This window comes from Cucumis sativus, chromosome 6 (assembly GCF_000004075.3).
Source record: "Cucumis sativus cultivar 9930 chromosome 6, Cucumber_9930_V3, whole genome shotgun sequence".
Classification (NCBI taxonomy): Eukaryota; Viridiplantae; Streptophyta; class Magnoliopsida; order Cucurbitales; family Cucurbitaceae; genus Cucumis; species Cucumis sativus.
The window spans coordinates 4,181,431-4,207,947 of record NC_026660.2 but is presented as its reverse complement, the minus strand read 5'-3'; the positions used below and the strand labels follow the sequence as shown (position 1 = coordinate 4,207,947).

The window sequence follows — 26,517 nt, the reverse complement described above, 5'->3', positions numbered from 1 at the left end:
TAATATATATATATATATATATATATATATATATATATATATATATATATATATATTTATTTATTTATATGAGTTACAAATATATTATTAGTTTTGTCTCTAAATTGAGCTAGTTTTCTTGAACTAGAACTTTATTTTCCATATATCTACAAATAGCGTAGAGATTTCCATGAATAAAGGACAGAATCATTAGAAAAGCAAATAATACTCCAAAACAACAAATACTTAGTAATGGCAATTAAGAGAACTAACACAATAATAGCACTAGTGATGATTTTCTTATTTGACACAGAATTCTTGGCAACTTTTGTTCAACCTTAGACAGTAAATCAAGACTACAACTCACCCATATAGGTTGGATAGGTAGACATGGATAGAAGAATAACTCTACGACCATGTTTTGATAGGATGAGGAGTGCAAAATGTCAAGTGAAAACTTTACAATTTCTACTTCAATATAAGTAAGACGGAATTGGATCTAAATTGTTGTGTTTTCGTTAAAGCTAGTCGAGAGAAAGAAGTGTGCACGAACTTTTGCTTTTTGGAACTAGTTTCCTGGATTGAAAATATGAGCCTAATCCTATGAAAGCTTACAATTAAATAATTATATTAGAAGAGCTCTTTCCCGCCCGCACTATTTTAAACTTTGTTTTTTATTGTCAATAAACAATACATCTAGGTGTGTTGAGGTTTTCATATGTAGCATGTAAAAAATCCATTTAATTTTCAAAGATGTGAATGTAATATTAAATAACTACTCTCTCATGTTCAATATTATATGAGTTAGTGTGTTTAAATTAGAAATTTAAAATTAGTAAGATTGAAGAATGTGTAACACCAATAGTATATCTTTGGATCAAATAAGCAAATAAACTAATCTTAAATATAGTGTAAAAAAAAAATAGAGGGTTGGTGTTTGAGTAAGAAGTGAAACAAAAGGCCATTTTGTTGAGGATTTTAGTTGAAAAAAATATTTTAAACATTTCGATTCTAACAAAAAAAAATCGAAATTCGACAATTATTATAGACAAACAACTTTCTAAATTTTTTATAAATTCAACAAAAAAAAATCATAATTTATCTTAAATATATCAATATAGACTACTGTATGCATTTATCATGATACATATAGACAAAAACAATAATTTATTTTGAATATTTACGACCAATTAATCGTAGATAGAATGTGACATATATTGTGTAAATATTTATTTTATAGCCATAAGAGATGTTACCTTTTCAAGTGATTAAACTAAAATGAGTTATTTAGATGGAAAAATTTTCTAACCACCTAAAATGGATTTTGGAAAAAACCAGTTTATAATTGGTTTATAATAACTATTTGAAATCAATTTTTTGAAGAATGAGTATTGAATCTTTATCATAGTTAATCTCTCCAATTTGTTTGAGAAACTTCGACCATCATCTTCAACGGCGAATTTTGACCACCAACACCGTCCGCAATTTCTTTTATATCGTAGCTTGAAACTTAATAAAAACAATGGTGGTTTATGGCACCGTCCCAACGAACATACATTAAAAAAAAAAAAAAAGCCTTTTCACAAGTTTTTATCAAAAGTATTTATATGAAAATAAAATTTTAAAAAAATATTTTTTTCAAAACTATTTTAAACGGATCCTAACTTTAAAAAATTACATAAATATTGTGAATATATTAGAATAAAATCACATATATATTACCTTCAATAGGCATAACTAATTTTTAGAATATTGCATACACCTATTAGTATTTACATATCAAATATGGATGGATGTTACAATTTCATTTACATTAAAAGTAATTTAAATGTTAATTTAACTTACTTCATAAAAGAATAATTAACTGCATTATTAAAATTAAATTCTTTGAGCAAAACACACACACACACATATATGAAACTTACAAATATCATTTAATTATTCTGTTATTGGACATCTTCATGTATTGATTCCTTTCTTTTTCACCATATCTATAAATAGCTTAGAGATTTGCACTAAATAAAACACAAATCCATCCCTAAAAGAACAACAAATACTTAGCAATGGCAAACAAAACCAACGCAATGAGAGTAATGGTGATTCTTTTATCGATAGTAAACTTGGCTAAATTAGTTCAACCTTCTGGAGTAAACGAAGACTACAATTCACCCATATGGAATGATTGGTTAGACGAAGATAGAGCATTCACTCTACGACCATGTTTGGATAGGATGAGAAGTGCAAAATGTCAAGTGGAACTATACAATTACTACTTCAATATAAGTAAGAAGGAATTGGATTTGAATTGTTGTGTCTTCGTAAAAGTCATGGGAAAGAAGTGTGCACAAGCTTTCACTTTTTGGTACCAATTTCCTGGTTTGGAAATCTACGAGCCTAATCCTATGAAGGTTTATAATAATTGTGCTACACGACTTAGTACGCCCCCACCCACACTTATTTAAAGCTTAAGAAGTAACTTTTATATTTTATTATATGAATAAAAACGATACACCCATGTGTGTATAGAACATGATAAGTCTATTTGATTTTTTGTTTGATACAATTGTAATATTATTAATTAAATAATATAAACCTATTTTGAATAGCAAATGTGAACATATTCACAATTTCAATGTAATAGTGCAAGTAACTTCCTTGGGTGTGACTTACTTTTAACATTTATGAAATTAATAATTCACTTGAACCGTTGAACTTTAATTACAAAATTTTATAACATTTCAGTACTCAAAGGTAGGAGAAAATATTGAAAAAATTATTATTTTATTTACTATTATTAAATAATAGACTATGTAGACAAATTGGTGATTTGAAAAAAAGGGTTTTTAAAAAAAAAAAATTGGTAAAAAGGGATTTTTCAAAAATATTTGGATAAAATGGGTGTATTTTTTATTTGATTAGTTTCTCAACCCATCTCATTTAATTAATTATTTTTAATTATTATTATTCTTAATATTTTTATTATTATTATTCTTAAAATTCTTAATAATATTATTAATATTATATTGTCGTCCTATTATTCTTATTTTTATTACTCTATGTATCTATATATATATATATATACATACTTTTAAATTCAATTTTGTATACTTTTTAAGCAAAATTTTGAACATGTAAAAGGGTGGAACATTCCAACATTTGTAAGCTTACAATATTAAAAGTTTTAAATAACAAAATCCACATAAAAATAATTTTTATTGTTCACGCTCACACATATACACACAATTGGTTTATTATTGATTTATATTCATCCTTAAATTTATCCTTCCATCTCCAATTACCTTTATATTTTATAACAAATAATTTCTATTTTTCATGAATTTAAAATTACTAAATATCTTTTTTTGTAACAAAATGGAACATTAAAATATTGAATCTATACGATATCAAAAGTTATAAAATTAAAAAAAATTAAAAAAAAGTAATAATATAATATAATAATAATAGAAATAGTAATAATAATAAGTAGCAGTCATTCTAATAATATTTAAAAAGGATAATTTATAGAAATGATGCCCGCCACAAAAGATGACAGAAAAATCCACCCCTATACCCTAATAGTTTTGAAAACATCCATTTTTTTCAAAAAAAATTTCAAGACAAATGCATATCAATTTCAATATATTGTGACAAATATAAGTTGTTGTTAGAATACTTAGCTCTTACACCCATTAACATCTATACAACATGCCCGTGTGATCAATAGGGATGTTACCATCTCTTTTCATTAAAGTGATTTAAATGTTAATTTCACTAACTTCACTCATCAATATATATACATCTATGTAACTTACAAATATTATTTAATTACTTTGTAATTCAACATCTTCATGCATTAATTGCTTTCTTTTTCACCATATCTATAAATAGCTTTACAGATTTGGATTGAATAAAACACAAACCCATTCCAAAAAAGCAAAACTCCAAAACAACAAATACTTAGCAATGGCAAACATCAAAACCAACGCAATGAGGGCAATGTTGATTCTCTTATCGACAATAAACTTGGCAAAATTAGTTCAACCATATGGGGTAGACGAAGACTACAATTCATCCATATGGAATGATTGGTTAGACGAAGATAGAGCATTCACTCTACGACCATGTTTGGATAGGATGAGAAGTGCAAAATGTCAGGTGGAACTATACAATTACTACTTCAATATAAGTAAGGAGGAATTGGATTTGAATTGTTGTGTCTTCGTAAAAGTCATGGGAAAGAAGTGTGCACAAGCTTTTACTTTTTGGTACCAATTTCCTGGTTTGGAAATCTACGAGCCTAATCCCATGAAGGTTTATAATAATTGTGCTACACGACTTAGTGCGTCCCCACCCATACCTATTTAAAGCTTAAGAAGTAACTTTTATATTTTATTATATGAATAAACGATACACCCATGTGTGTATAGAGCACGATAAATCTGATTTTTATGTTTGATGAGTGAATTGACACCGTTGTAATATTATTATTAATTAAATAAATACTTTTCACTGCCTATGGGATAAAATATGAATATACCAAACAGAGAAATTGTTTAAAAATATATAGAGACAACAAATTTGGAGTTGTTGAGTGCAAGAGTTTTTTGTGTAATGAGAAGGTGTTAGCACCCCTTAACACTCGTAAAAAAAACAACAATTTTCTTTTCCTTTTTTATTCAAAAAACTTAAATTGAAAACGTCCTTAGAAAAAATTACATCTTTTTAAAACAATGTCTTATTTTATCCTCATCACTCCAGTATTCAAAGCAATGATCCCCTAAAATAAATGGAAGAAAATCCATTAATTAGACTATATATTGAGAAAACATTAGACTATATATTGAAAAAATTAAATAATCCAACAAAATCCAAAAATATTTATGACCCGTGTAACAAAATAAAAAGCTCATGTAATCGGCAATTTTTAAAAAATATTTCAAGTTTGCCCTTGTCGCTTTTGAACATCGTGCGGCTTCGATTTCCTCATTCTTCCTCTCTCCATCTTCTTTATTGTTCTCCTTTTCTTTTTCTTTTGCAATTTTTCTTTTATATATTCTTTTTGAAATCATCGTAATGGTTCTACAATTATTATTATTCTTTTTCATTATATTTCTCCTATTATTATCTTTGTTTTCAATTAATCATCAATCTTGTATTATTTTTTTTAGTGGATTGGACAAAGATGAACTATATGATCGTTTACTCTAAGACTTTTCAAAACCATCGTTTATCATGAACTACACAGTCGTATCATGAACTCTACACGATCGTATATTATGATCTACCCGATTGTTTAACTAAGGCTTTTAAAAACCATTGTTTATCATGAATTACTTGAACATGTAACATAAACTACACGATCATGTATCACAATCGTGTATCATAAACTACACGATTGTGTATCATCATCTACGACATCGTTTACTAGGGGCTTTATTTCAAAATCATCTTTTATCATGAACTAGCAATCGTGTATCACATGAATTATGCGGTCGTGTATCATTTCCTATGATCGTGTATCATGATCATTTAGAAAAAGAATAACACGCGAGGGTGTGACCGATTTTGATACTACCTACACGATCGTGTATCATTTTCTTCACGATTGCTTAACACGATCGTTTAGAAGAAGAATTACACTCGTGCGTATGATCGATTAATTGCGTGTTGAATGAGGCGTTTTTGGTATTTTCCATTGTGAGTTTTTTCCATTTTCAAAAATGTTCTATACAATCTAAATATTTTGTCAATTTGTTATATATTTTTAAAAAACCCTAAAATATATAAACATAAAGAAAATGAATAAATAAAAACATACATACAAATAAAATTGATAAAACATAATAATTTTTTTAAAAAAAAATGATAAAGGGCATAAAAATATAAAAAGAGATCTTTTTTTAAGAGAAGAACAATAACAAGATAAATATATTGGCTTCCTTTTTGTTACAAACTTGAAAGTAAAGCTTAAGAAAGAGAAAAAAAATTGTAAGTTTTTTCTCAAGTTGGAAGCTTCTTAAAACTCTCAAACTTTAAGAATATTAACTAGAAGGGAAGAGATTAAAACTTTATCTAATGTAACTCTCTACTAACCATGGAAAAAACGTCTTTCTATTTCTCTTTGAAATTTTTTCTACGGTTTGAAATTTTGTAGCCCTTCTTTTTCTTTCTTTTTTTTCTCTAAACAAAACTCCCCTTTCAATGTGAAAATCACGTTGTTTAAAATGGCAAAAAAAAGTTGACACTTGGGGTATGCCTCTTTCTTTTTTTTTTTTTTTGACCTAATTTGAAAACTTTCTCCAAAAGTAAAAAGGATGATGGGAAAGTGAAATTTTGGAGTTGTTTGACCAAAAATCCAAAATTATATAAATATTTATTTTTACATTCCAACTCTCCATCATTAATCAATTTTAGAAAAATAATGCTAAAAATAAATAGAAAAAAAATTAGCATCAAAGTTAAACAAGACAAAATAGGTTGGTTAGATGCAGCAAATTGTGAATATATTCTAATTAAAGTACTACATATTGATATATGGATGTTACATCTCCTTTTCATTAAAGTACTTTAATTGTTAATTTAACTTACTTCATGAGAGAATATTTAACTTCATTAAAGTTAAATCCTTTGAGCAAGACATATAAATATATATATATATGAAACTTACAAATATTATTTAATTACTTTGTAATTGAACATCTTCATGTATTTATTGCTTTCTTTTTCACCATATCTATAAATAGCTTTAGAGATTTGCATTGAATAAAACACAAACTCATTCCAAAAAAAACAAAACTCCAAAACAACAAATACTTAGCAATGGCAAACATCAAAACCAACGCAATGAGGGCAATGGTGATTCTCTTATCCGCAATAAACTTGGCAAAATTGGTTCAATCTTCTGGGGTAGACGAAGACTACAATTCATCCATATGGAATGATTGGTTAGACGAAGATAGAGCATTCACTCTACGACCATGTTTGGATAGGATGAGAAGTGCAAAATGTCAAGTGGAACTATACAATTACTACTTCAATATAAGTAAGAAGGAATTGGATTTGAATTGTTGTGTCTTCGTAAAAGTCATGGGAAAGAAGTGTGCACAAACTTTTACTTTTTGGTACCAATTTCCTGATTTGGAAATCTACGAGCCTAACCCTATGAAGGTTTATAATAATTGTGCTACGCGACTTAGTGCGCCCCCACCCACACCTATTTAAAGCTTAAGAAGTAACTCTTATATTTTATTATATGAATAAACGATACACCCATGTGTGTATAGAGCACGATAAATCCATTTGATTTTTATGTTTGATGAGTGAATTGACACTGTTGTAATATTATTATTAATTAAATAAATACTTTTCACTACCTATGGGATAAAATATGAATATACCAAACAGAGAAATTGTTTAAAAATATATAGAAACAACAAATTTGGAGTTGTTGACATTGGAGTAAAAAGTGATTAATGATGGTCTATGAAGACCATAAAGAACAAAAGAGTTTCATTTGTCTATCTAAGAATGGTGAACCCAAAGAGATAAGTAGATAACATTGATAGAGACATATTCAAAAATACTTACTTGCAGTAAAATGAGTGCGTTGTATCCTTTTGAATTCCAACGAAAACCAATAAGTGTGAAAAATAAACATAAAATTAAATTTACGAAAAAACAACGAAGGCTTACCAAAGACTCTAATTTAAGTTAGTCTCGTCCAAAATCATCCAATTACAATTTTAATAATTTTGGCCTTGTAAAACCAAACATGATCTTAAGGTCTACTTAATTATTCTTTTGAAAAGTAATGATAGTATTATTCATGTTTATCAATAAGTATACATATACAACCGAGACAAAATCAATTAGAAGAAATAGCTATAACTAAACGATTTTTGTTTTTTTTATCCTAGAGTTTATCGTAGAAACTATATTTTCATGAAAAAGTTATAGAAAACACACATGCATGACTCAAGATATTCAGTAATCTTGGTTAAAATTACGTAATCAATTCAAGACACACAACTATGGGTTCTGAAATCATGCATGGCAGTAAAGCAAGTAAGTAACTAAAACAATTTAAGTGTGAATCAAAGAAAACTCATAATTTAAGAATAAGAATAAAATATCACTCTCATTAAAGGATGAAATTTAATAATAATGTTTGAAACGTCATGGTCTAATGTCAGAAATAGGAAGTGTTACTTAAGCATCACAGACTCATATTCTCCATAAAAACCAATTTGGTATATAATGCAAAGAGAAGAAAAGAATGGACTAAAAAACTCTCTTGCAAACCTTGTAAAACACTCTCAAAATGATCACCCAAAATTCGAAGAGAAAAAGCTATATAATATAATAATTTAAGAGAAAATATTAAAAACATTATTCTTTTATTTATTATTATTAAATAATAGACTATGTAGAAAAATGTAAGTTGTTGTTGTTAGACAAATGATCAATATGGATGTTACCATCTCTTTTCATTAAAGTGATTTAAATGTTAATTTCACTAACTCCACTCTTCAATACATGGATGTAACTTACTAATTTTACTTCTTTTGCAATTAAATATATGTTTATCAATTATGTTTACTCTCTTTCCCACCCTATCTATAAATAGCTTACCATATTTGCATCAAATAAAACAAAAGAAAAAAAAAAGCATTAGAAATCCAGAACTCCAAAAGAGCAAAAAAGAAAAGAAATGGCAAACGGAACTAACACAATGGGAGGAATATTGATGATTCTTTTCTTGGCCATAAATTTGGCAATCTTAGTTCAACCTTCCATGGCGGACATAGACGATGAAAATTAACCGATATGGAATGGGTGGGTGAACAAAGATAGAGCAAATCTACGACCATGTTTTGATGTAATGACGAGTGCAGAGTTGGTTGTGCCTTCGTCAAAATCATGGGAAAATATTGTGCTAATGTTTTCACTAGTTGGTTCAATTTCCCCGGTTTTGAAGTCTACAAGCCTAATCCTATGATAGTCTACAACAATTGTATTGGAAGAATCGATGCTCCCCCACCAACACCATTTTAAACCTTAGAACTAACTTGTCCATTCACTTCATATTAATAAATAATGCATCAATGTATGTATTAAGGTCTTAGACCCACCTTTCCAAAGACATCTTAGAACAAAACTTTTAATCAAGTATTTTTAATTTTATAATGATAGTCTTGATTCAACCCATTGATTCAAATTACTTATTTTTTTTCTATCAACTATCCATCTATCAGTGTCAAATAACGATTCAAATTTTTATGTTATCAAGGATAAGAGATGAACGTTGTTTTATATTTTTTTAAACAAAGGAAAACATAAAACTATCAATTAATATAAATATTATCTCAACTTCTAGTTGACTACTCAAATGAAGCAATGTACACAAAAAATTTGTGGTTCAAACATCTCTACCTATTGTACTTAAAAGACAAAAAGTAATAATGGACCTCCTTACCCTCCCTAAAATACACCAAAATCTCCAAGAAAATTGATAAAAGAGCAAAAAGAAAATAAATAAATAGATGACACAAATTTAAATCTCCAAATTACATCAATCAAATTAACTTTATTGCTATACAATGCTAAGCTCTCATGTACTTGGAAAAACCTGTGCATGTAGAAACAAACTAAGAGAAGTAAATTCCTATATCTTTTGTAAATGAAACCCTACAGAGATAACTCATGTACACAACCACATCAACTACAGAAAGAATGTGACCCAAAGAATGGAGTAAAATACAAGTTATCAACAAAGTTTATGAGCTACATGATCTCCAAACACAAACTTGTTAGCCAAATCGCCCAAATTTTGGTTTCATATAAAAGATTGAGCTCTTTGGGTTTACCTTGAAATGCTTGTTGCACGAGAAAGCTACTCCAAATCATCTTTGTTGATTGAAAGAATCCTCCATACGCAACATCAAGCATCGATTCGAGGCATATGAAAGATTAGATAAATTCTAACCAAAGCTGTATTTAAGCAACTGATAAAAATTCAGTATACATCCAATGCTATTTCCTCATTTTCAATCTCTGCGTCTGTAAATGTTAGAGCACGTTGTAGCTTACGAGGACAGAAAACCTCGACCTCGGCCACATAGGTGGCTGTCACTGGTCTATGATCAGAAAATTTAATTTCAGTCCTCCTATAACTGCACAATTTCAATCCTTTGCCGTATGAGAGTATACGGTCACACCTGAAAATGAAGCACACAAACAAGAAATTGCCCGCATGAGATTGCTATTATAAGCATTTCAAAATATATATGATCTTTCTTCCCAGTGCGTGAAAATTCAATGGTTACATTTTCATATATCAAATGAGCACGATATGTTTCAACAAATAAAAATATTTTAACCAAGGATCTCTAGAGAATAAAAGTAACACAAATGAGCATAATATATCATTTGTAGATTGTATACGAATTACCATCTACAGATGTTGAAATTAACATGTACTATAACAATAAAAGCTTACCATGCTGGAGTTCGCCTTCCAACTTTTGGATCTTCGCCGTAATACTTATCTGAATTGTTCTCGTATTTGTAGGTCGGAGCAAAACTTAGGTTTCCCTCAGTCCATCCATCAAATGCACGACCCTTCCTAAGCTCTCGTAATAACTGACAAAATATAAGAAAATAATTCAATGAACAAGAGAACATTTTGTCATATCATTCACAGTTCAAAATAACCATATTCCAGATCCCCTACTTAATCACTTCCCTATCCCCTTGATACAATATAATAAAGTACTTTTAAGTAATTGTTTTTTTTTCCAGCTGAAATCAGATACTATCTGCAGAATCCTAGCAAGATCACAAACTTTGGTTTCCGAAAAATGGATAAAAAAATATTTAGACTGAAGTGCCTTGTACATGGCTTTTGAGTTCAACAACACAAATGGTGAAATTCAAATTTTTGACTTCTTGGTTGATGACATATGCCTTAATGAATTGAGATAGGCTGAGGGTATGGCTTTTACCCAAGAAAGTTTCTTGTTTCCTCTTCACTAAATAAGAAGACGTTATTTTGCTTGATTCTAGAAATGCCTACAGTTCAGGTGTCGTCTATTTTGAAGTTTTGTTGTGATACATACAACCCAAGGCATTTGTGTTTACTTTAAAGAATGAATACGCCGCAAGACATTATTTTATGGAAGTACCTGATCACTCTCGGCCAATTTGGACCACTCTTTTCTCGAGATAAGCTCTCTCGTCTTCTCATAAGACAAGTTGATCCTGTAATTTAAATCACCCAACCAGATTATCCGCCTGCAAACGAAAGAGAATGAGATGTCAAAGAGTTGGACACAATTTGTAGTTTCTACTTTGAGTCAGAAAGAAATAGAAGTTTTTATTTCATCAACCTAAAGTACTATCAAGGACAATCCATGCGGCTAGAATAACATACAGGACTGACCATTAATCTTCAGAAAAAATTACGTTAACATTCTTTGACAAAAGTATGACATAATGGTACAACTCTTCAAGAAGAAATCAAGATATGATAGAGCTGCATCATCAAAAAACCCAGCAATCACGGTATTGATGTGCTGCACTACAGCATCTTTGGAAACTCGGGGGGGGGGGGGGGGGGGGGGGGGGGGGCGGGGGGAGATATCTAACAAGCAATCTATCAAATCTTACATAGCAAGAACAAAAAATGAGAAAGAGCATTCAGTAGAATGAATGCTGGTAATCAAAATGAACAAGTGGTCAATTCCATCTAAATCGACTATTATTACATTGTTTGCTTTTATTTGAGATGTTGTGGCCATTTACCTTCTATAACTAAGATCGTCTGGACAAATTTAAAAACCGTTTCTTTAATTCGGATAAGAAACAATTATTTTCCAAAATAGAAACATGTACTGTAACGAAAGTTCAAATTCAACATAGAGCCTAAGGAAATTCAAAAAGCTCTCAAATTAGTGGATAATAAAACAACAGAAGTAGAAAACCCTTCAAGTAAACTGTCAAAGGCGGATACTGAATTACACCCTATTCTAACTCATGAAGGTTCCACGTAGTTGGAACTTGGAAAAATAAGTGTCTGGTGATTGGGAAAAGTTAATATTTTTTATAGAAAATACATTTTATTTTGTTCTTTTTTTTTTAATATCAAGACCTTTCGCACATGGCAGTTGCAGACTATGTACTAAAATAAACCTACCAAACAGGAACATAGAAGAGGACAAATATTTTCCTGCCTGGTCAGAAGGAAGAACAAAAGTCATATGCATTCGTCTAATTCAATAGCCCAACCTAGGATCAAAAGGCAGAAAATATGCAGTATGAGACAAATAAGAAGGTTGGGGTTCTATTTCAATAAATGCCGGGAGAGAAGAAAATAACAGACAAAAATCGATTGCATAGGGCTCTAAACCATAGCTTGACTGGTGTAAATTAAAAGCTCTTCCCTTGTAAGCCTTCTCTGAATATTGTCATGTCATGCTTACGGGAAATATGTATAGTTCACGGGCAGATACTAAACTAGGAAAATAATACTTCAATGGTCATGTCATGCATATAGGGAATATGGATAGTTAACATGCAGGAAAGAAGAAGAAGCTAGACAAAATCCAATTAGATGTAAAAATATTAACAGGGATCTTGTGTATACTCACTCGTGGTCGTGGATTATTTTAGGAAACCCAACACCATTAATTGGATGGAATTGAGTTCTTCGATGTATCTCATTCACGTCAGCATTTCTTTTAATTTCATCTCCCTCCTTTTCACCTGAAGTCAGGTGAGTGCATATAAAGCAAAAGAGGGTCTGATATATGGACATGCTGACAGATATGGATCCCTGAAGAAGTGGATGCTTTTTTGATCAATTATATAGAGACAACTTGAACTGTAAATTCATGACTTATTATGAGTACAGTAAACTTGGTTATAATACCTAAAATAGTTTGCTTTAATGTAACAAGAAATAATTCAGGGCCAACCATAAGAAATCCAAACCATCTAACCATTTAAAATATCATTTTCATTCAAGAAATTTAACAGACAAATATTAGTCGCTTCCATTATCATTTTTCATCTCTCTGTTTGCATCTCAAGGTACCAGTCTCTATCACCATACTATATAATATTGCACTGCATTAAAATTCTAGTAGAAAGCCAAGACAACATGAAGTTATAAGAATTCACAAGATTGCATAACAAGGTAACTACAAAAGGATCTATAGATTAACAAACATTAAAAAAACAATGAAAAGGGGAGCAAACCTTGTTGCCAATGTAGCCCATTACACCAACACCAACAGTAGATACATTTACATTCTGAATGTGCCTTCGCAAACTCCTACGAACCCATATTGTGAGGAAAATACCAACCATTTGTTTACTTACTATTCTAACATAGGAGGATCTTCTCTTTCGTTTTAGCAGAGATTCAAGATCAATTTCTCCAAGTAAAGCAACCCCTGATGGCATGTCATTCATGGTTGACTTGAAAGAATTAAATGCCACGAAGGACTTGGATGTTTTAAACGATCTTATTGATTTAAATGAGTTAGGTCTCTCTAAAACATTGTGGGATAGTAAGTGTAGTGGAGGCTCGGGCCAACACAGACCAATCCTTTCTGACCCACTAAGCATTTTAGTTAATCTTTTATTCTGTAGCAAGACAGCCTCATCATTCTCTGTGCTGTCTTCAGTCCGTAAGCAATTTAACCGATCCAATCTCTTTGGAGAAGAATATTGCCTAATTAAATTCTGTTCCACAGGTATCCCTGATTTGGTATTTGCGGAAAGTTCTGAAATGGGGAACTTCACGCTTAGATTTGTATCACCTACTAGTCCATTGACATTTTCCTTGCCAAAGAATTCTTCATCATATGGATGCACTTCCTCACCAATGTCACTATCACTTTCCTGCAGAATCTCCTCCTCTAAATCTGGGATGTCGTCAGATGGTTTAAACTTTGATGGGGATGGTGGATCGCTAAAGCACTTAATCTTGGTTGTAGCAGGTCTAACCCTATTCAATGTTTCGCGGATAATATCTTCCCACCTTGCAACTGGGCGACTGTCTTCAGCACCAAATATATTTCCAGCATTCAATGGGACAATCTCCTGGAGACTGAAAAGGCAAAGCAGAACTAAGTACTAATAACAATTAACAAAAAACACGAGGAAAACATAATAAGATAAATAAGTGAACAAAATGTACCATAACTCATTAGATCAATCTAAATATTTTTTTCTCAAATTGGTCCAATAAATATAATTCAAGATGAACCATCATATGGATTGGAAGTCCAAAATTCAATCATTAAGACAGCAAAAATATTTTTTTAAAAAAAGGAAAATGAGCAAAAAAAATAAAGGAAAAAAACAAATAACTCACCCAAGGACATAGATATCAGCTGGCTCGTTGGTATCTATCCAGCCATCAATATCTAGATCTTCAGGAGGTAGTTTTCCTCCTGCATTCCAAGTCCCAACACATATCCTGAACCGAGATAAAGTAAATAGCTCAACTCAACAGCAAGAAATACCAATCTACTTTTCCAAATTACTATAGTTTCCAAATGGTCGATCATACCTGATTTCTTTTGTGTTGATATATTGCGTCCTAAACGTTTCTGAATTTCTTCTTCTCAACCTCGGCAGCACATCTAAAGTTTGAAGCAACTTAATGATAAGTCGATGAATTGAAGTACACAAACAAATAGAATTTTGGCATCAATTTATACAGCTGAAAGCTACCCTCATATTAGGAGAGAAGCATAACGTTATGCATCGTAGGTAAAGAGACTGAGAGAATGGGACTCTGGAATTTGGATATTGGATTTGACGGTCAAATAGAGCTTTTTTTTCTCAGAAAGATATACTTGTATATTTAAGGAAACAAATCTCTTGAACGTAGAAATGGCTTGAATTAAAATAGGGAGATGATGAGAAGTTGAGGTTAAACTAGTCAAACAAAAAGGTATGTAGCTGAAATCTGACAGTAATTGAATAGAAGAAACGGGGGTGTCCAAACACTCGCAATGAACCTCCAGAAAGGCCATTTCCTTCGTTTGAAGATAATCAAATTGAAAATAAGAACAATTATGAATTTATTTCAAAATTTTAGAGAAATATCAGATTTAATTCATTACTCTTCGTAGGGAGAATGGATTTTTCGCACTGTATCTTATCCCTAAATCAATTTCTATTCTCAAACACCTTCTTAGGTAAATTAAAGCTCATCTTCCTGTCAGATTCCCAGAATGCCAATCTTTTGGCACATACTTCATGTACATTTATTGTAATTTAGAAAAATGTAAAGTGTGCTTCAAAATTTACCATTAGCATCAACCAGTGGTACATCCCTGTTGTCTACCTTAAAGCGTGATTCTCTTCCCCTAACACGACAGTCTGCTTAATAAAGTAACCAAATATTCAAATCAGAACACAAGCCATTCCCAAAACATCACACTGAATTGCATTAAACTCGTGAAGATTGAACAAAAATATCACACCAAACCAAAAACAGAAACCACGAAACCAAAAAACACATTACATTTTCGATACCTTAACATTCACGCTAAACATGAATTTCAAGTATCCGACAACTCTAAAATCCCAAATGAATTTGAAGGGTATAGAAACATCACCTTCAGTATCAGAATCGGAAGAATTCAAATCTTCATCATCTTCGGTATCGGCACTGTAATCCGACTCCTTAGCGCTGATATTAAGCCATTTACGCAAGACCACTCTGGGCCAGAAAAGCTGTAGGCAGGAGCAACCGAAACAACATATTTCAGCCCATGTTCTCTGCAAATTTCCTCATCTTTTCGAAATTAACAACAAAAGAAAAATCATAAAGAAAGAGCGAGAGGGAGAAGGAAGAAGAAGAAATGGAGAAAGTTTAAGTACCTGAGGTTGATTCTTGGAATTGTGCCTCATCTGATAAGGTAGCTATAAAACTAAGAAGAGAGAAATAGAGGGAAGAAGAATAACGAAGTAAAAGCTTGAGTAGTTGACGAATTGAAGAAGAAGAAGAAGAAGAATGGGTCTAAACGAGCTAGCCAATGCTGATTCGGCAGTTGTGCGCTATGAGAGTGGATGTAATGTTTTCATATGCTTTTTATTAATTATTATAAACAATTCTATGTGACAAAACAAAAACAACTGTAATTACCAATAATTAATCAAATTAAAATCCACAATTATTCTCAAACACCATAGTATTTTTTTCTTAATTAAAAACTGGTATGATTTAAAATAATTTAGTAAAGTAAGTAAATAAAGGTATGATTAAGAATAATCGAGGTGGGGTCAAAGGGTAAAGGTTTATGGGTGCTCTTGAGATTTAGAATATGGATAGTAAAGTAGAGTGGTCAAAGTTGAAGAAGGGATGCACACAGGCTGCTTCGTTATTGGACGGCAGGTGGCGGGCAAAGCATAGAGAGACCTCTCGCTTTTCCACGCGGGATATGTAGAAGATCCTAGAACACCATTCCACTATCACCTCCATTTCGCCACGTTGCAGCACATATCTCTTCCCCCTCCCTTCATTGCTTCCCTCATTCCGATGCAATGCCCTACCCTTTGTTTATTTCCCAATCCCCAATAATACTATTTTCTCTTTTATTTTCTACTAATCAATAAATATATATATTGTTGGATCCAAGATTTTGTTTTGGTATTTATTTTTTACTTCCATTTTAAAATATTTTAAATCAGCATTCACAGTCTCTTAACTTCGTTTCCACTAAAATATTATCGAATAGTTCACTCCGGATTGGTTTAAATTATAATTTTTTCCAAATCTACACCCATTAAGTTCTTCCTTATCTTCAATCGATCACATTTGACTTTAATTGATTGTCTCGATTTTCGATCTGTTCTTAAAAATATTTCATATGTGATTTTATTGATATTCCATAATCAATATACGTATTTAATATCACAACATGGTTTTATAAACAAGTTTTTAAAGAATATAAGTTGAGATATACTCAGGTAAATTCTACTGATTTTAGTATTGTTATTTAATTGAAATTTAGTTAATTCAACACAAATTTAATTCAATTGATTAACCATACATATTTTTCCAACTACAATACCCAAACTCAAAAATTAATAATAATAATAATAATAATAATTGGGATTAGTTATGAAGGGATTGTTGGATGTAAATGCACATTTAATTTAATACCCCAAGTACCACAGAGAAATTTGTTGGGACTATTTATGTTTCAACATTTTCATCTATCATTATTTATTGTTATTCCTTATTTTGTTGACATTAATAAAATTATAGTTTTTACGGTTAAAAAAGGACAATAATTATTCTATCTTTTGATTCATACCAGTCTACTACCTTCACTTTTTGTCACTTCATTATTTCCAAATACAATTTTAAAACTCAACCAAAAAGGGAAAAACCCACCTTTTGAGTTTCCAAATTTAGAGCTTCATTCTCTTTTAATCAATTTAAAATCTTATATTTTTACCAATGAAATTTTGAATTTAATTTTATATATTTTGTTATTTTACTTTTTACTAATGTAAAAGGTTTAAGTATTTGGTGTTAATAATTATAATGTCAATTTAAAAATAACATTGAAAAACGTTAAACTTAAAATTCGAAAATAAAATTTTAATGGTAGAAAATTTAGGGGTTAAATTTGATCTCAACACGAGAAGTAAAAGTATAACAATTTTTTTACGCAAGAATCATTTGAAGTTTAGATTCGAAACAAAAAAAAAAAAAAAAAAACTTTATTTTTAGTTTTGAATTTTGAAAATCAAGAATTACCTCTAGAATTCAAAAATTACTTTTCAACGTGAAGGTAATTGCTTGAGAATTACTTTTCAAAGTGGAATGATTATTACTTCCGACTTAAGGAATCATGGAATATCTTTTGACGTCATCACTACTTCCATTAAAAAAAAAACAATCACATAGCTTTTAATTTTAATTTATTATTTAATTTTGTATGTAATAATTTCGTATGAATAAGAATATGTTCGAGATTAATTCACTAATCATCACTTTAATATAATTCTCAAAACCGCAATAAAATATTCTTTTAATCATTTTAAATAAAATTTGATGATAGTGAAAATTATACTCAAAATTATAAAATTAAATAGCAAATTATTGTCTATAGAACAAAATCCCAATAGACTTTTTTTTTTTTTTTTTTTTGTAAAAAGTAATTTTATCGAAGTTTTTATTTTTGAATATTTTTTCTAAGCAAGGTTGGGTGTTGTTTAAACACATTATAGTTGTGAATAGATTTGGAAAGAATATATATTTATAGTAAAGTTGAATAAGACTTTTGGCCATGGAAGTGGGACCTTTTCAATAGTGTTCCTTTTCCACTTGTAAAAGCTGGCACATGACATGCTCAACTAATCTTTGATTTAATTATTTTTTATGTTCTATCAAAATCATTAGAATATTGACAATATTGACTCTATTGTATTAATGTTTTCTAGTTACTATATTTTCGATGCCCCATATGCTTCGACTTAACAAATCCAACAAAAAAAGTCTTAATCTCTTAATACAAATAAAATAAATAACTTAAAAGGCAAATTAAAAAAAAAAACATGAAAAGTATTGAATTTTAAATTATGAATCAAAATTAAAAAATACCATATCCTATATGAGAGGGTATAGATGTCTAAATCACTTAATTTATATAATTCAATATTTACTTCACTAAATTATATACTTAGTTATATATATCTTTACTAATATTAAAAATAATAAATAATGTTAATGGTCAAATTGAAATATATATTAAGTTATTTTTTTCTTGCTATTGACTGAATTATGTTGGAAGAAATGAGTAGGAATAGAAAAGTTAGTACATTTTGTTCCGTAAGAGGGAATTTGGTGTGTTGTGAGATTGTGCTGCAAAAGAAAAGGAAGTACAGCCCATTTTGTAAAGGATGGCCCTTGTGTTAGAGAAACAAACACCATTTTCTTGTCTCTAGCTCTTATTTAAATGTCTAAGCCATGACACCATTCAACACAAAATAACAATAACAATAATAATAATAATTAATGAATAAATAAATTTTTTAATATATATATATATATAAGAAAAATAAAATGGAGTGAGGCGTCTCATTTTGGGCAAATAAATAGCCGACTAAGTTGTGTTTGCATGTGCAAGAGAGAGACCCGATGTTGTTTTTATTTTTGTTTTTTAATTATAAATGGAATCAATGTTTTTATACATTTATATACTAATATTTCATATATATATATATATATATATATATATATTATTTCCTTTTCAATTTTAAAATGTTACAAATTAAATACTCAATAATTCTTTATTTTATTTTAATTTAGTTCATTATAAGCTCAATTTTCATAGTGTTAATGTTTATTTAATTAATTTTAAAAAAATTAAAATTTTCACTATTTTTTTATTTGATTTTGATGATATATATGACTTAATTACGTTAACTTTGTTGGTTGAATTTTCATGGTTGTTTTTTTCTTGGCAGTAGTGATTTAATAAAGTTTTCTTTTGGTGGAGATATTAGGTAGAAAATCTTTTAAAAAGAAAAAAAAGAGTGTAGAATTTTTATGTTACATTTATCTTTTCTTCAGCCTCGTCCATTCGTTATACATTTGCAAAAGCTTATTGAAGTGAATAATGACTATTTAACAAAAAAAAAAAAAAAAAGAGAGAGAAAACTTTAATTACCATTAAAGTAGTTTTTAAGAATTTCGAAACATTAAGGAGAGTTGGGAAGAACATTGAAACTTTAATAAAATAAAATAAATGTAATTGAAATAATTTTTAAATGAATGACAAAATTTAGAGTAATTTTAATTGTATAATTAAAAAGATATTCTCTATTTTCTTTTATGAAATGGAAGGAAGAGGATTGCTTGCTGGTCTTTCTTTGCCATTTGAAACTAAGAACCGCCGGAAGAACAATGATTAAACTCCATTCTCCGGGGGGAAAAACAAACAAACAAACTATATATTTCACTGAATTAAACAGAACTCACCCAAAACACAATAGAAAAAGAAGAAGGAAGGATCTGTACTTCAGGTGATAAGTAAATATGTGGAAACTAAAACTAATAAGAAATCGAAGAACAGAAAATTAAGAAGAGGAATGGGGAATTGATTAGTTAAGTGTTTTCTAAAAAAAATGAAAGTAATTAACTAAGAGGTAATTATATATATATATATATATATAGAGAGAGAGAGAGAGAGAGAGGTGATAGAGAAGAGAAGAAAAACCTGGAAATTAGTGGGTGATTAAGATGAACGCAGAGAGGTGGATGACGATGTGGGGAAGAGGGGGTATTGTGTATTGTAAATTGTTGAAGAGAAAAAGGATGAATAAGAAGAGGTAAATTGATGGGTTATATAATAATATTGAAGAGAGAAGGGAAAGGAGCGAAAGAGAGAGGTTCTGAAAAATTCGATGGGGGTCGCATCAGCCTTTAAACAACAGGGACCAATATTTTATTCTACCAATTATATATCTTCCATTTCAATATTACATTAACTAATTAATTATTATTATTATTATTATTATTTAGAGAAAAAGTTAATAATATACTTTTAATTATTTTTACTTTTATTATTATTATTGTGGGCAAGGGATTGTATTTTGTATCCAATAAATTGTATCTGGTTAGTTAGGCTTGTTTTATGAAATTATTCGATTACTATATTTATTTTTATTAAAAAATGTTATTATTTGATTATTATAATTCTTTCTTTTAAAAAAATTGTTAACTTACAATTGGACTCTTCATGGAAGTTGTATAAATTTAAAGTTGTATTGATTTTAGGTATTTACATATAAAAAGAAAATAAAGTTTGAACTTTGAAGTTCACTTTTGTTAAACTAACAAATAATGGCAACACGTAAAAATTTGTGAAATGAAATAGAAGATAGAGGCAGAGCCTCCTTGAATTGAATTTAGAAAAAAACATAAATTGTAAAAATTATTTTTAAAAATGTATTTAAAACTCATATTTAAATTCAAAATAAGAAATAAAAACTTGATTACAATTATATTTTTCAAAGAAGAGAAATGGAATTAAAAGTAATATTATTTTATGATATTTGGATAGGGTAAGGAGTGTAATACTGTAAGTTTCGAGTGGGATATATTTAAATTTGTATTAATCAATAATAAGAATAAAAAAGAAAATGCAAGTAGGCATTAGGCATTAGGCAACAAGACAGCGAAGGTATGTAGTCCGCACCGCACAATAATATGCACAAAGATAAGGTCAAATGCGACGCCATCGTACCCGCAATCACTTCATACTTCACATCCATTTCTTCTCATATCGATGCTTCGTTTATTAACAGTAGTCTTTGCTGGGGGCTGCCGCTCTTTTATGTCAGTTTTACGTGACCATTTTTATTTTTATTTTTTTCTTTTCCTAAATCTTATAATATATCTTTAAATTTACAAAGTTTCTCCGTATTGTTTCATTCGTTGAATTAATTTTAAGTTTGAATTTATTTTAAAGTATGATGAGTACGATATTTGTAATTTGTTTTTGCTATCTTTCTAGCTTGATCTGGAATGTAGATTTGTTTTAAGAGCTTTTCGCTATAGCTCTTGAGTTTTGAACTTCGTATGAGAAGTGGTTTTTGGAGCTATATATTTTGCTTCTTAGATTCTTTATATAATTTCTTATAGAATTTTTTACTTTTGCTTTAGATTATCTTGGTCCTAAAGAAGGTTTAGAGAATCTTATGAGTTTGTTTAGATTGTCAGAAGAGTAAAAGTTGGTCTTTGAAGCTTTAGAGCTTTAATTCTTCCAACTCAAAATATGAACAAAACCTCTATTTACATAGTTTTGAAGGATCTTACATGGACTTGATTGATCTTTTGCATCTTAACAATTGGACTTAAGTTTACTCATTCTTTACCTCTTTTTCTACGGCCTTGAATTTGAGTTGCACCTTGATTCCGAACAATTTAATTTACTCAACCTAGTCCAAATGACTAATTTATGCTCAATTGGGGTCATAAATTAAATAAGCAATTGCGTGTTTAATCATTATCGTTATAATTTGATCAATCTCCCTATAGTGATAATATGATTAGAATCGTAAACTTGTGACATCACTTATTAGTTTTTGTTGCAATTATTTGACAATCTATAATTTGTCAAAAAATTTCATTCAGTGATTTAATCATCACGTTTTATTATTTATCTTCAAGTCTTTAGAGGCTGTTGGGTTTTTTTTTGTTGAGTTCTCTTAATAGAAAGTTGTAGTAAAATTGAAGTCTTCTTAAGGTTGCCCGGAAGAAAATTGAACAACAGTCATATGGAATATTTTACACATTTTCCTTGACCTTTAATTTGCACATTAAATTTAATTGGTTTGAACATATTCAATTCAATTGATTAAGAATTGAGGTTGATGGAAGGAGTAGTAGTAGTAGACTAGTAGTAGCTAGTAGAAGCACACATATCCATTTATTCCTACTTTGAATTAAATTCGAGCCATAAAAACTTAGTAAGAATATACTATTTTAGAACATAGAAATCAAATCAAAAGTTGAGCTTTTTATATATATAAAAAAATATTTATTTATAAAAAGAAAATAAAGTTTGACCTTCAAAATTCCTTAGGCTAATGTTTGGTGTTGTGACCACCACACTCTACTAACAAACTTCCATAAACCAAACTTCCATAAACCAATTCAAGTGAGAGTTGTCAACCAACCTTCTATCTCTACCAATTAATCTTGAATTTTTTTAATAAAAACATTTTTAAGATTTAGACTAATTTTCAATGATCATTGTCGACTAACCTTTAACCACCACTTCGGTGACTCTACCGATAAACTTCTCACAACTAATTCCAGCGACTGTCTATATATACACACACAAATACTTCTAGAACAAAGTTTTAAATTTGTATTTTAAGTTATTTTGAAAGCGTTTGAATAAAAATGAGTTTAAAAAAATTATAAGTTAGTTCAAATATATTTTAAATTTAATTATAATCAAAATTTTAAAGCTCACTTTCTTATGTTTGCCTTTATTTATTTATTAGTATGCATCAATTAGTGGAAGATATAATTCAAATTATATTTATGATTCTGAAATTTTGGAATTTAGAATTAATTTTCTTTTTAAAATTAAAAAATTAAATTATTTATCTTATTTTCAAAATGTAGTTAGGAAGTCAATAGTCAATCACTTTCTAAGGTAACCAATCACGAGAAAATAGTCTCAAATTATATATATATATATATATAATTAGAAGTAAAAGTTTGAATTTTTGATACCACCACACATAATTAATAAACTAAATAATCCAATTTATTAATGAAGACTGACATAGATTACGTGGAGGATTGTTATTGGAACAGGTTGATGTACTATTTATCGGAATAATTATCTTAATTTTCTAATGAAATCAGGTCTAATCGAAATTATAAATAAAAAATTGGGCTTATCATTTATTAAGGTCAACTATGATTAATTAAATAAATCCATACATATTCGAAAAATATGACACGTGTAAAGGCTACCAATCAGGAATTAATAACATTAATAGCCTCCTTCTTCATTCAGAGGTCAGCATTTTTTTCTCACTTTTTTTTAAAAAACTAAAAAATAAATGAATAAAGATAAAAACAAGACAAAATACATATGAATTTTATGATTTAAATATCACGACCGACACAAATCGGGTAGAAGTTTTGGCCCGTTATCAATTGATAATGAAAATTGATATAACCGTAATGAATGTAGTAGAATTATGTTTAATTGAGCTAACATAAAACTAAGAATTTAGTTAAGTTTATCGTTAATCGAAATATAACAATAATAGTATAGCTGGATGTAATTTTTAAACACAATCAAATTGATCATTCTCTACTCGTGATCAATTGGATTGTGACTTTTGTTTATGAAGTAGACGTGGAGCATGTAAGGTATGTAAGGTAGTATTGATTTATTTCCGATTGTAAGCAATTAGGTAAACATGACATTAATTTGGTTGCTTTTAAAATTAGAAAGGTTCGACAATTGGATTAATTAAATTTAAATAATAAAAGCATTTTTCATGCAAGTAAGACAAAAAGAAACAAAAGCGCTATTGTCTATAAATAGAAAGCTATCAATTTTTGTCATCTAGTTGATGGAGTGAGTGCTAAGTGAATGGAATGGTAGGGAGTTATGTTAAAAATAAAATCATAATTCATCCCTTCTAAAATTACTTTTGAAAAATATTTTTAATTATTATTATATCAATTTTAATAGTACAAGAAAAAAAGCATATTTTACAGTGATTTTAAATGCAAAAAATTAATTTTAACTATTTTAAATTAAAATCACTTCAAAATATGTATTTAATTGTATAGAGGGTTTGGAAGGATGATTTTGAGGAGGAGATTTAATTGATTTTGTAAACGTGTGAGATTTTTTAACAATCAAATTGTTGTTTTTAAATACTTTAAAATGATTTTGAACTAGTGTATGTTTTGATTGTAAAAGTGATTAATTATATTTTGTTTACATTTGTATTTTAAAAATGTTCGCCATCAAAAAGTTGTTGTCCTAAACGGTGACCGGTGGTGATCACTAAAAAAATGGTGATTAGAGGTTGGCAATAGTGGTCGCTGAAGTTGGTTAATGATGGTCATTGAAACAAGGTCGTCGACAGTTGGATGAAAAATGTTGTCGAGAATATCGTAACCGGAATTTCTAAGAAATATCTAATTTTATTATTTTATTTTTAATAAATTTCTAACATATTGAAAGTTGTTCGACCTAAGCTGCTGAAATGCGATCGTTGAAATTTGATACGTAGTGATGCTCGAAAACGTTAATTTGAGGTTGGTAACAATGATAGCATGAAGTTGTTTGACAACTATCATAAAATATAGTTGTTGAAAATTGATCGAAGATAATTTTAAAAAAACAATCATGAGAGGTTGACTAGTAACAATTGAAATAAAAATTATCGTCAGCAGTTGTTAAGAAACAATCGACACTAACAACAATCATAAAAAGTCTATCATCGTAAGTTTGCTGTCAAACATCACCAAAACAAAAGAAGTAAAAAAAAATTATCCAACAGTAATTGTCAAAAAAAAGTTTTAATAAAAATCTAATTTTATTAATTTACTTTGCAAGGGAATCACCAAAGAAAAATTAAAGTAATTCAAAATTTAATTTAAAGTAAATTGTTTATATTAATCCCATTGTAATACATTATCAATAAATTTTGATAAAAGTGATTTTCAGAATAGGAAGAACAAATTTGTCAATTTCAAAATTACTTTCAAAACACACTAAAGTTTGATTAAGAGAGAAAAGTGTTGTCGCTATTTGTGAGGGCCTTGAAAGTATCGATTGTACCAATAATGTGTGTATCCGTCTTGACTTTGGATTGAAAAAGTTAGACTATTCAAAAAGTGGTCCTATTGAACTTCTTAATGAAATTAAACGCTTTTTTAGATCTCTATCTCTTCTTAGTTAATTTAATTTTCATAGCCTTTCTTCGTTGAAGAAGGATTATTTTAAGATTAAATTAATTGATATAATCTATCAATTTCTATGTGAAAATTTTAGGGTTATTGAACTTTCCCTAAAATTATTAATCTATTGTCATTATTTAACAAATAAGTATTTTATGGAATATTGTTAAATTTGTACTATTTTATACTGATTATAATTAATTACTCTATAACTATAATCATTGTCCAACATGCAAGACATAAATATTTTAGATATAGATCTATACCCCAATAATACAAATCATTTGCTAGAAAAAAAAAATTAGAAGGAGCCAATATTCTTTTATTTATTTACTCATTCATGGTGGAATAGCTAAGTACAACATTCAATAATTCTTTTTATTTAACCCATCAATCCACATATTATTATATATATGCAAATAATTGAAGTAATATTCAAACATTATTTGGGGTTTGCATTTCTTTATTGGACATTCATCAATTGGACAATATAACTATATGGTAAAAGAAAACCCCTTTTGTAGTTCAACATCTTTCAATTTTATATTCAATAATTTCCAACCAATGATATTAGCTTTTAGTTTCCTTTTTTAAAATCTAACATAGATGAGACAAATTTCCAATTAAACCTAAAAACAGAAAGATTTTGTTTAAAACCATAGTTTTTTAATTTTATTTTGTTTGTATTTGGCTACATGATCATCACTTAATTTACTATTCATTCATTGATATTCTATGCAGTGTCCCAAATTTTAATAATGTGAATTGATAGATATAATACACATTAATAAGGACCTTTTATTAAAAACATTATTTGATGTGACATTAGATACCCCGTGACATCTATTTATTGAAACTAAGACGATGTGTATTTATATTTTAATCAAAGTTTTTTATTAGCAATTTTTCTAAGAAATGAGATAATGGCAATGTCACATTTTCATGATTAAATAACAACAATGAATATTTTATATTATTTTGTCATTACAAATCATAATTTCTTTAAATTATTGTTGAAATAATACAAGTCATCATAATTTACGCATTCATCAGAT

At 28.9% G+C, this 26,517-nt stretch overlaps 1 protein-coding gene across 6 annotated transcripts; it reads right to left on the bottom strand.

Moving 5' to 3' along the window:
• Positions 1–9,491: 9,491 nt before the first annotated feature.
• On the bottom strand, positions 9,492–20,411 carry LOC101220281 (type IV inositol polyphosphate 5-phosphatase 3). Of its 6 annotated transcripts, none has more exons than XM_011658316.2 (11): positions 20,232–20,411; positions 15,880–15,929; positions 15,615–15,777; positions 15,304–15,375; positions 14,558–14,630; positions 14,360–14,464; positions 13,237–14,092; positions 12,627–12,811; positions 11,163–11,271; positions 10,478–10,620; positions 9,492–10,196 (listed from the first exon to the last, which is right to left on the bottom strand). In XM_011658316.2, exons 2-11 carry the CDS (start codon positions 15,907–15,909, stop codon positions 9,995–9,997), a joined length of 1,938 nt encoding a protein of 645 aa, XP_011656618.1. In that variant the 5' UTR covers positions 15,910–15,929; positions 20,232–20,411; the 3' UTR covers positions 9,492–9,994. The 6 variants fall into 6 exon arrangements, with proteins under 6 accessions (XP_011656618.1, XP_004140952.1, XP_011656617.1 ...); XM_004140904.3 differs by having other exon boundaries at positions 15,615–15,732; XM_011658315.2 differs by lacking the exon at positions 20,232–20,411 and having other exon boundaries at positions 15,880–18,126.
• Positions 20,412–26,517: the final 6,106 nt, after the last annotated feature.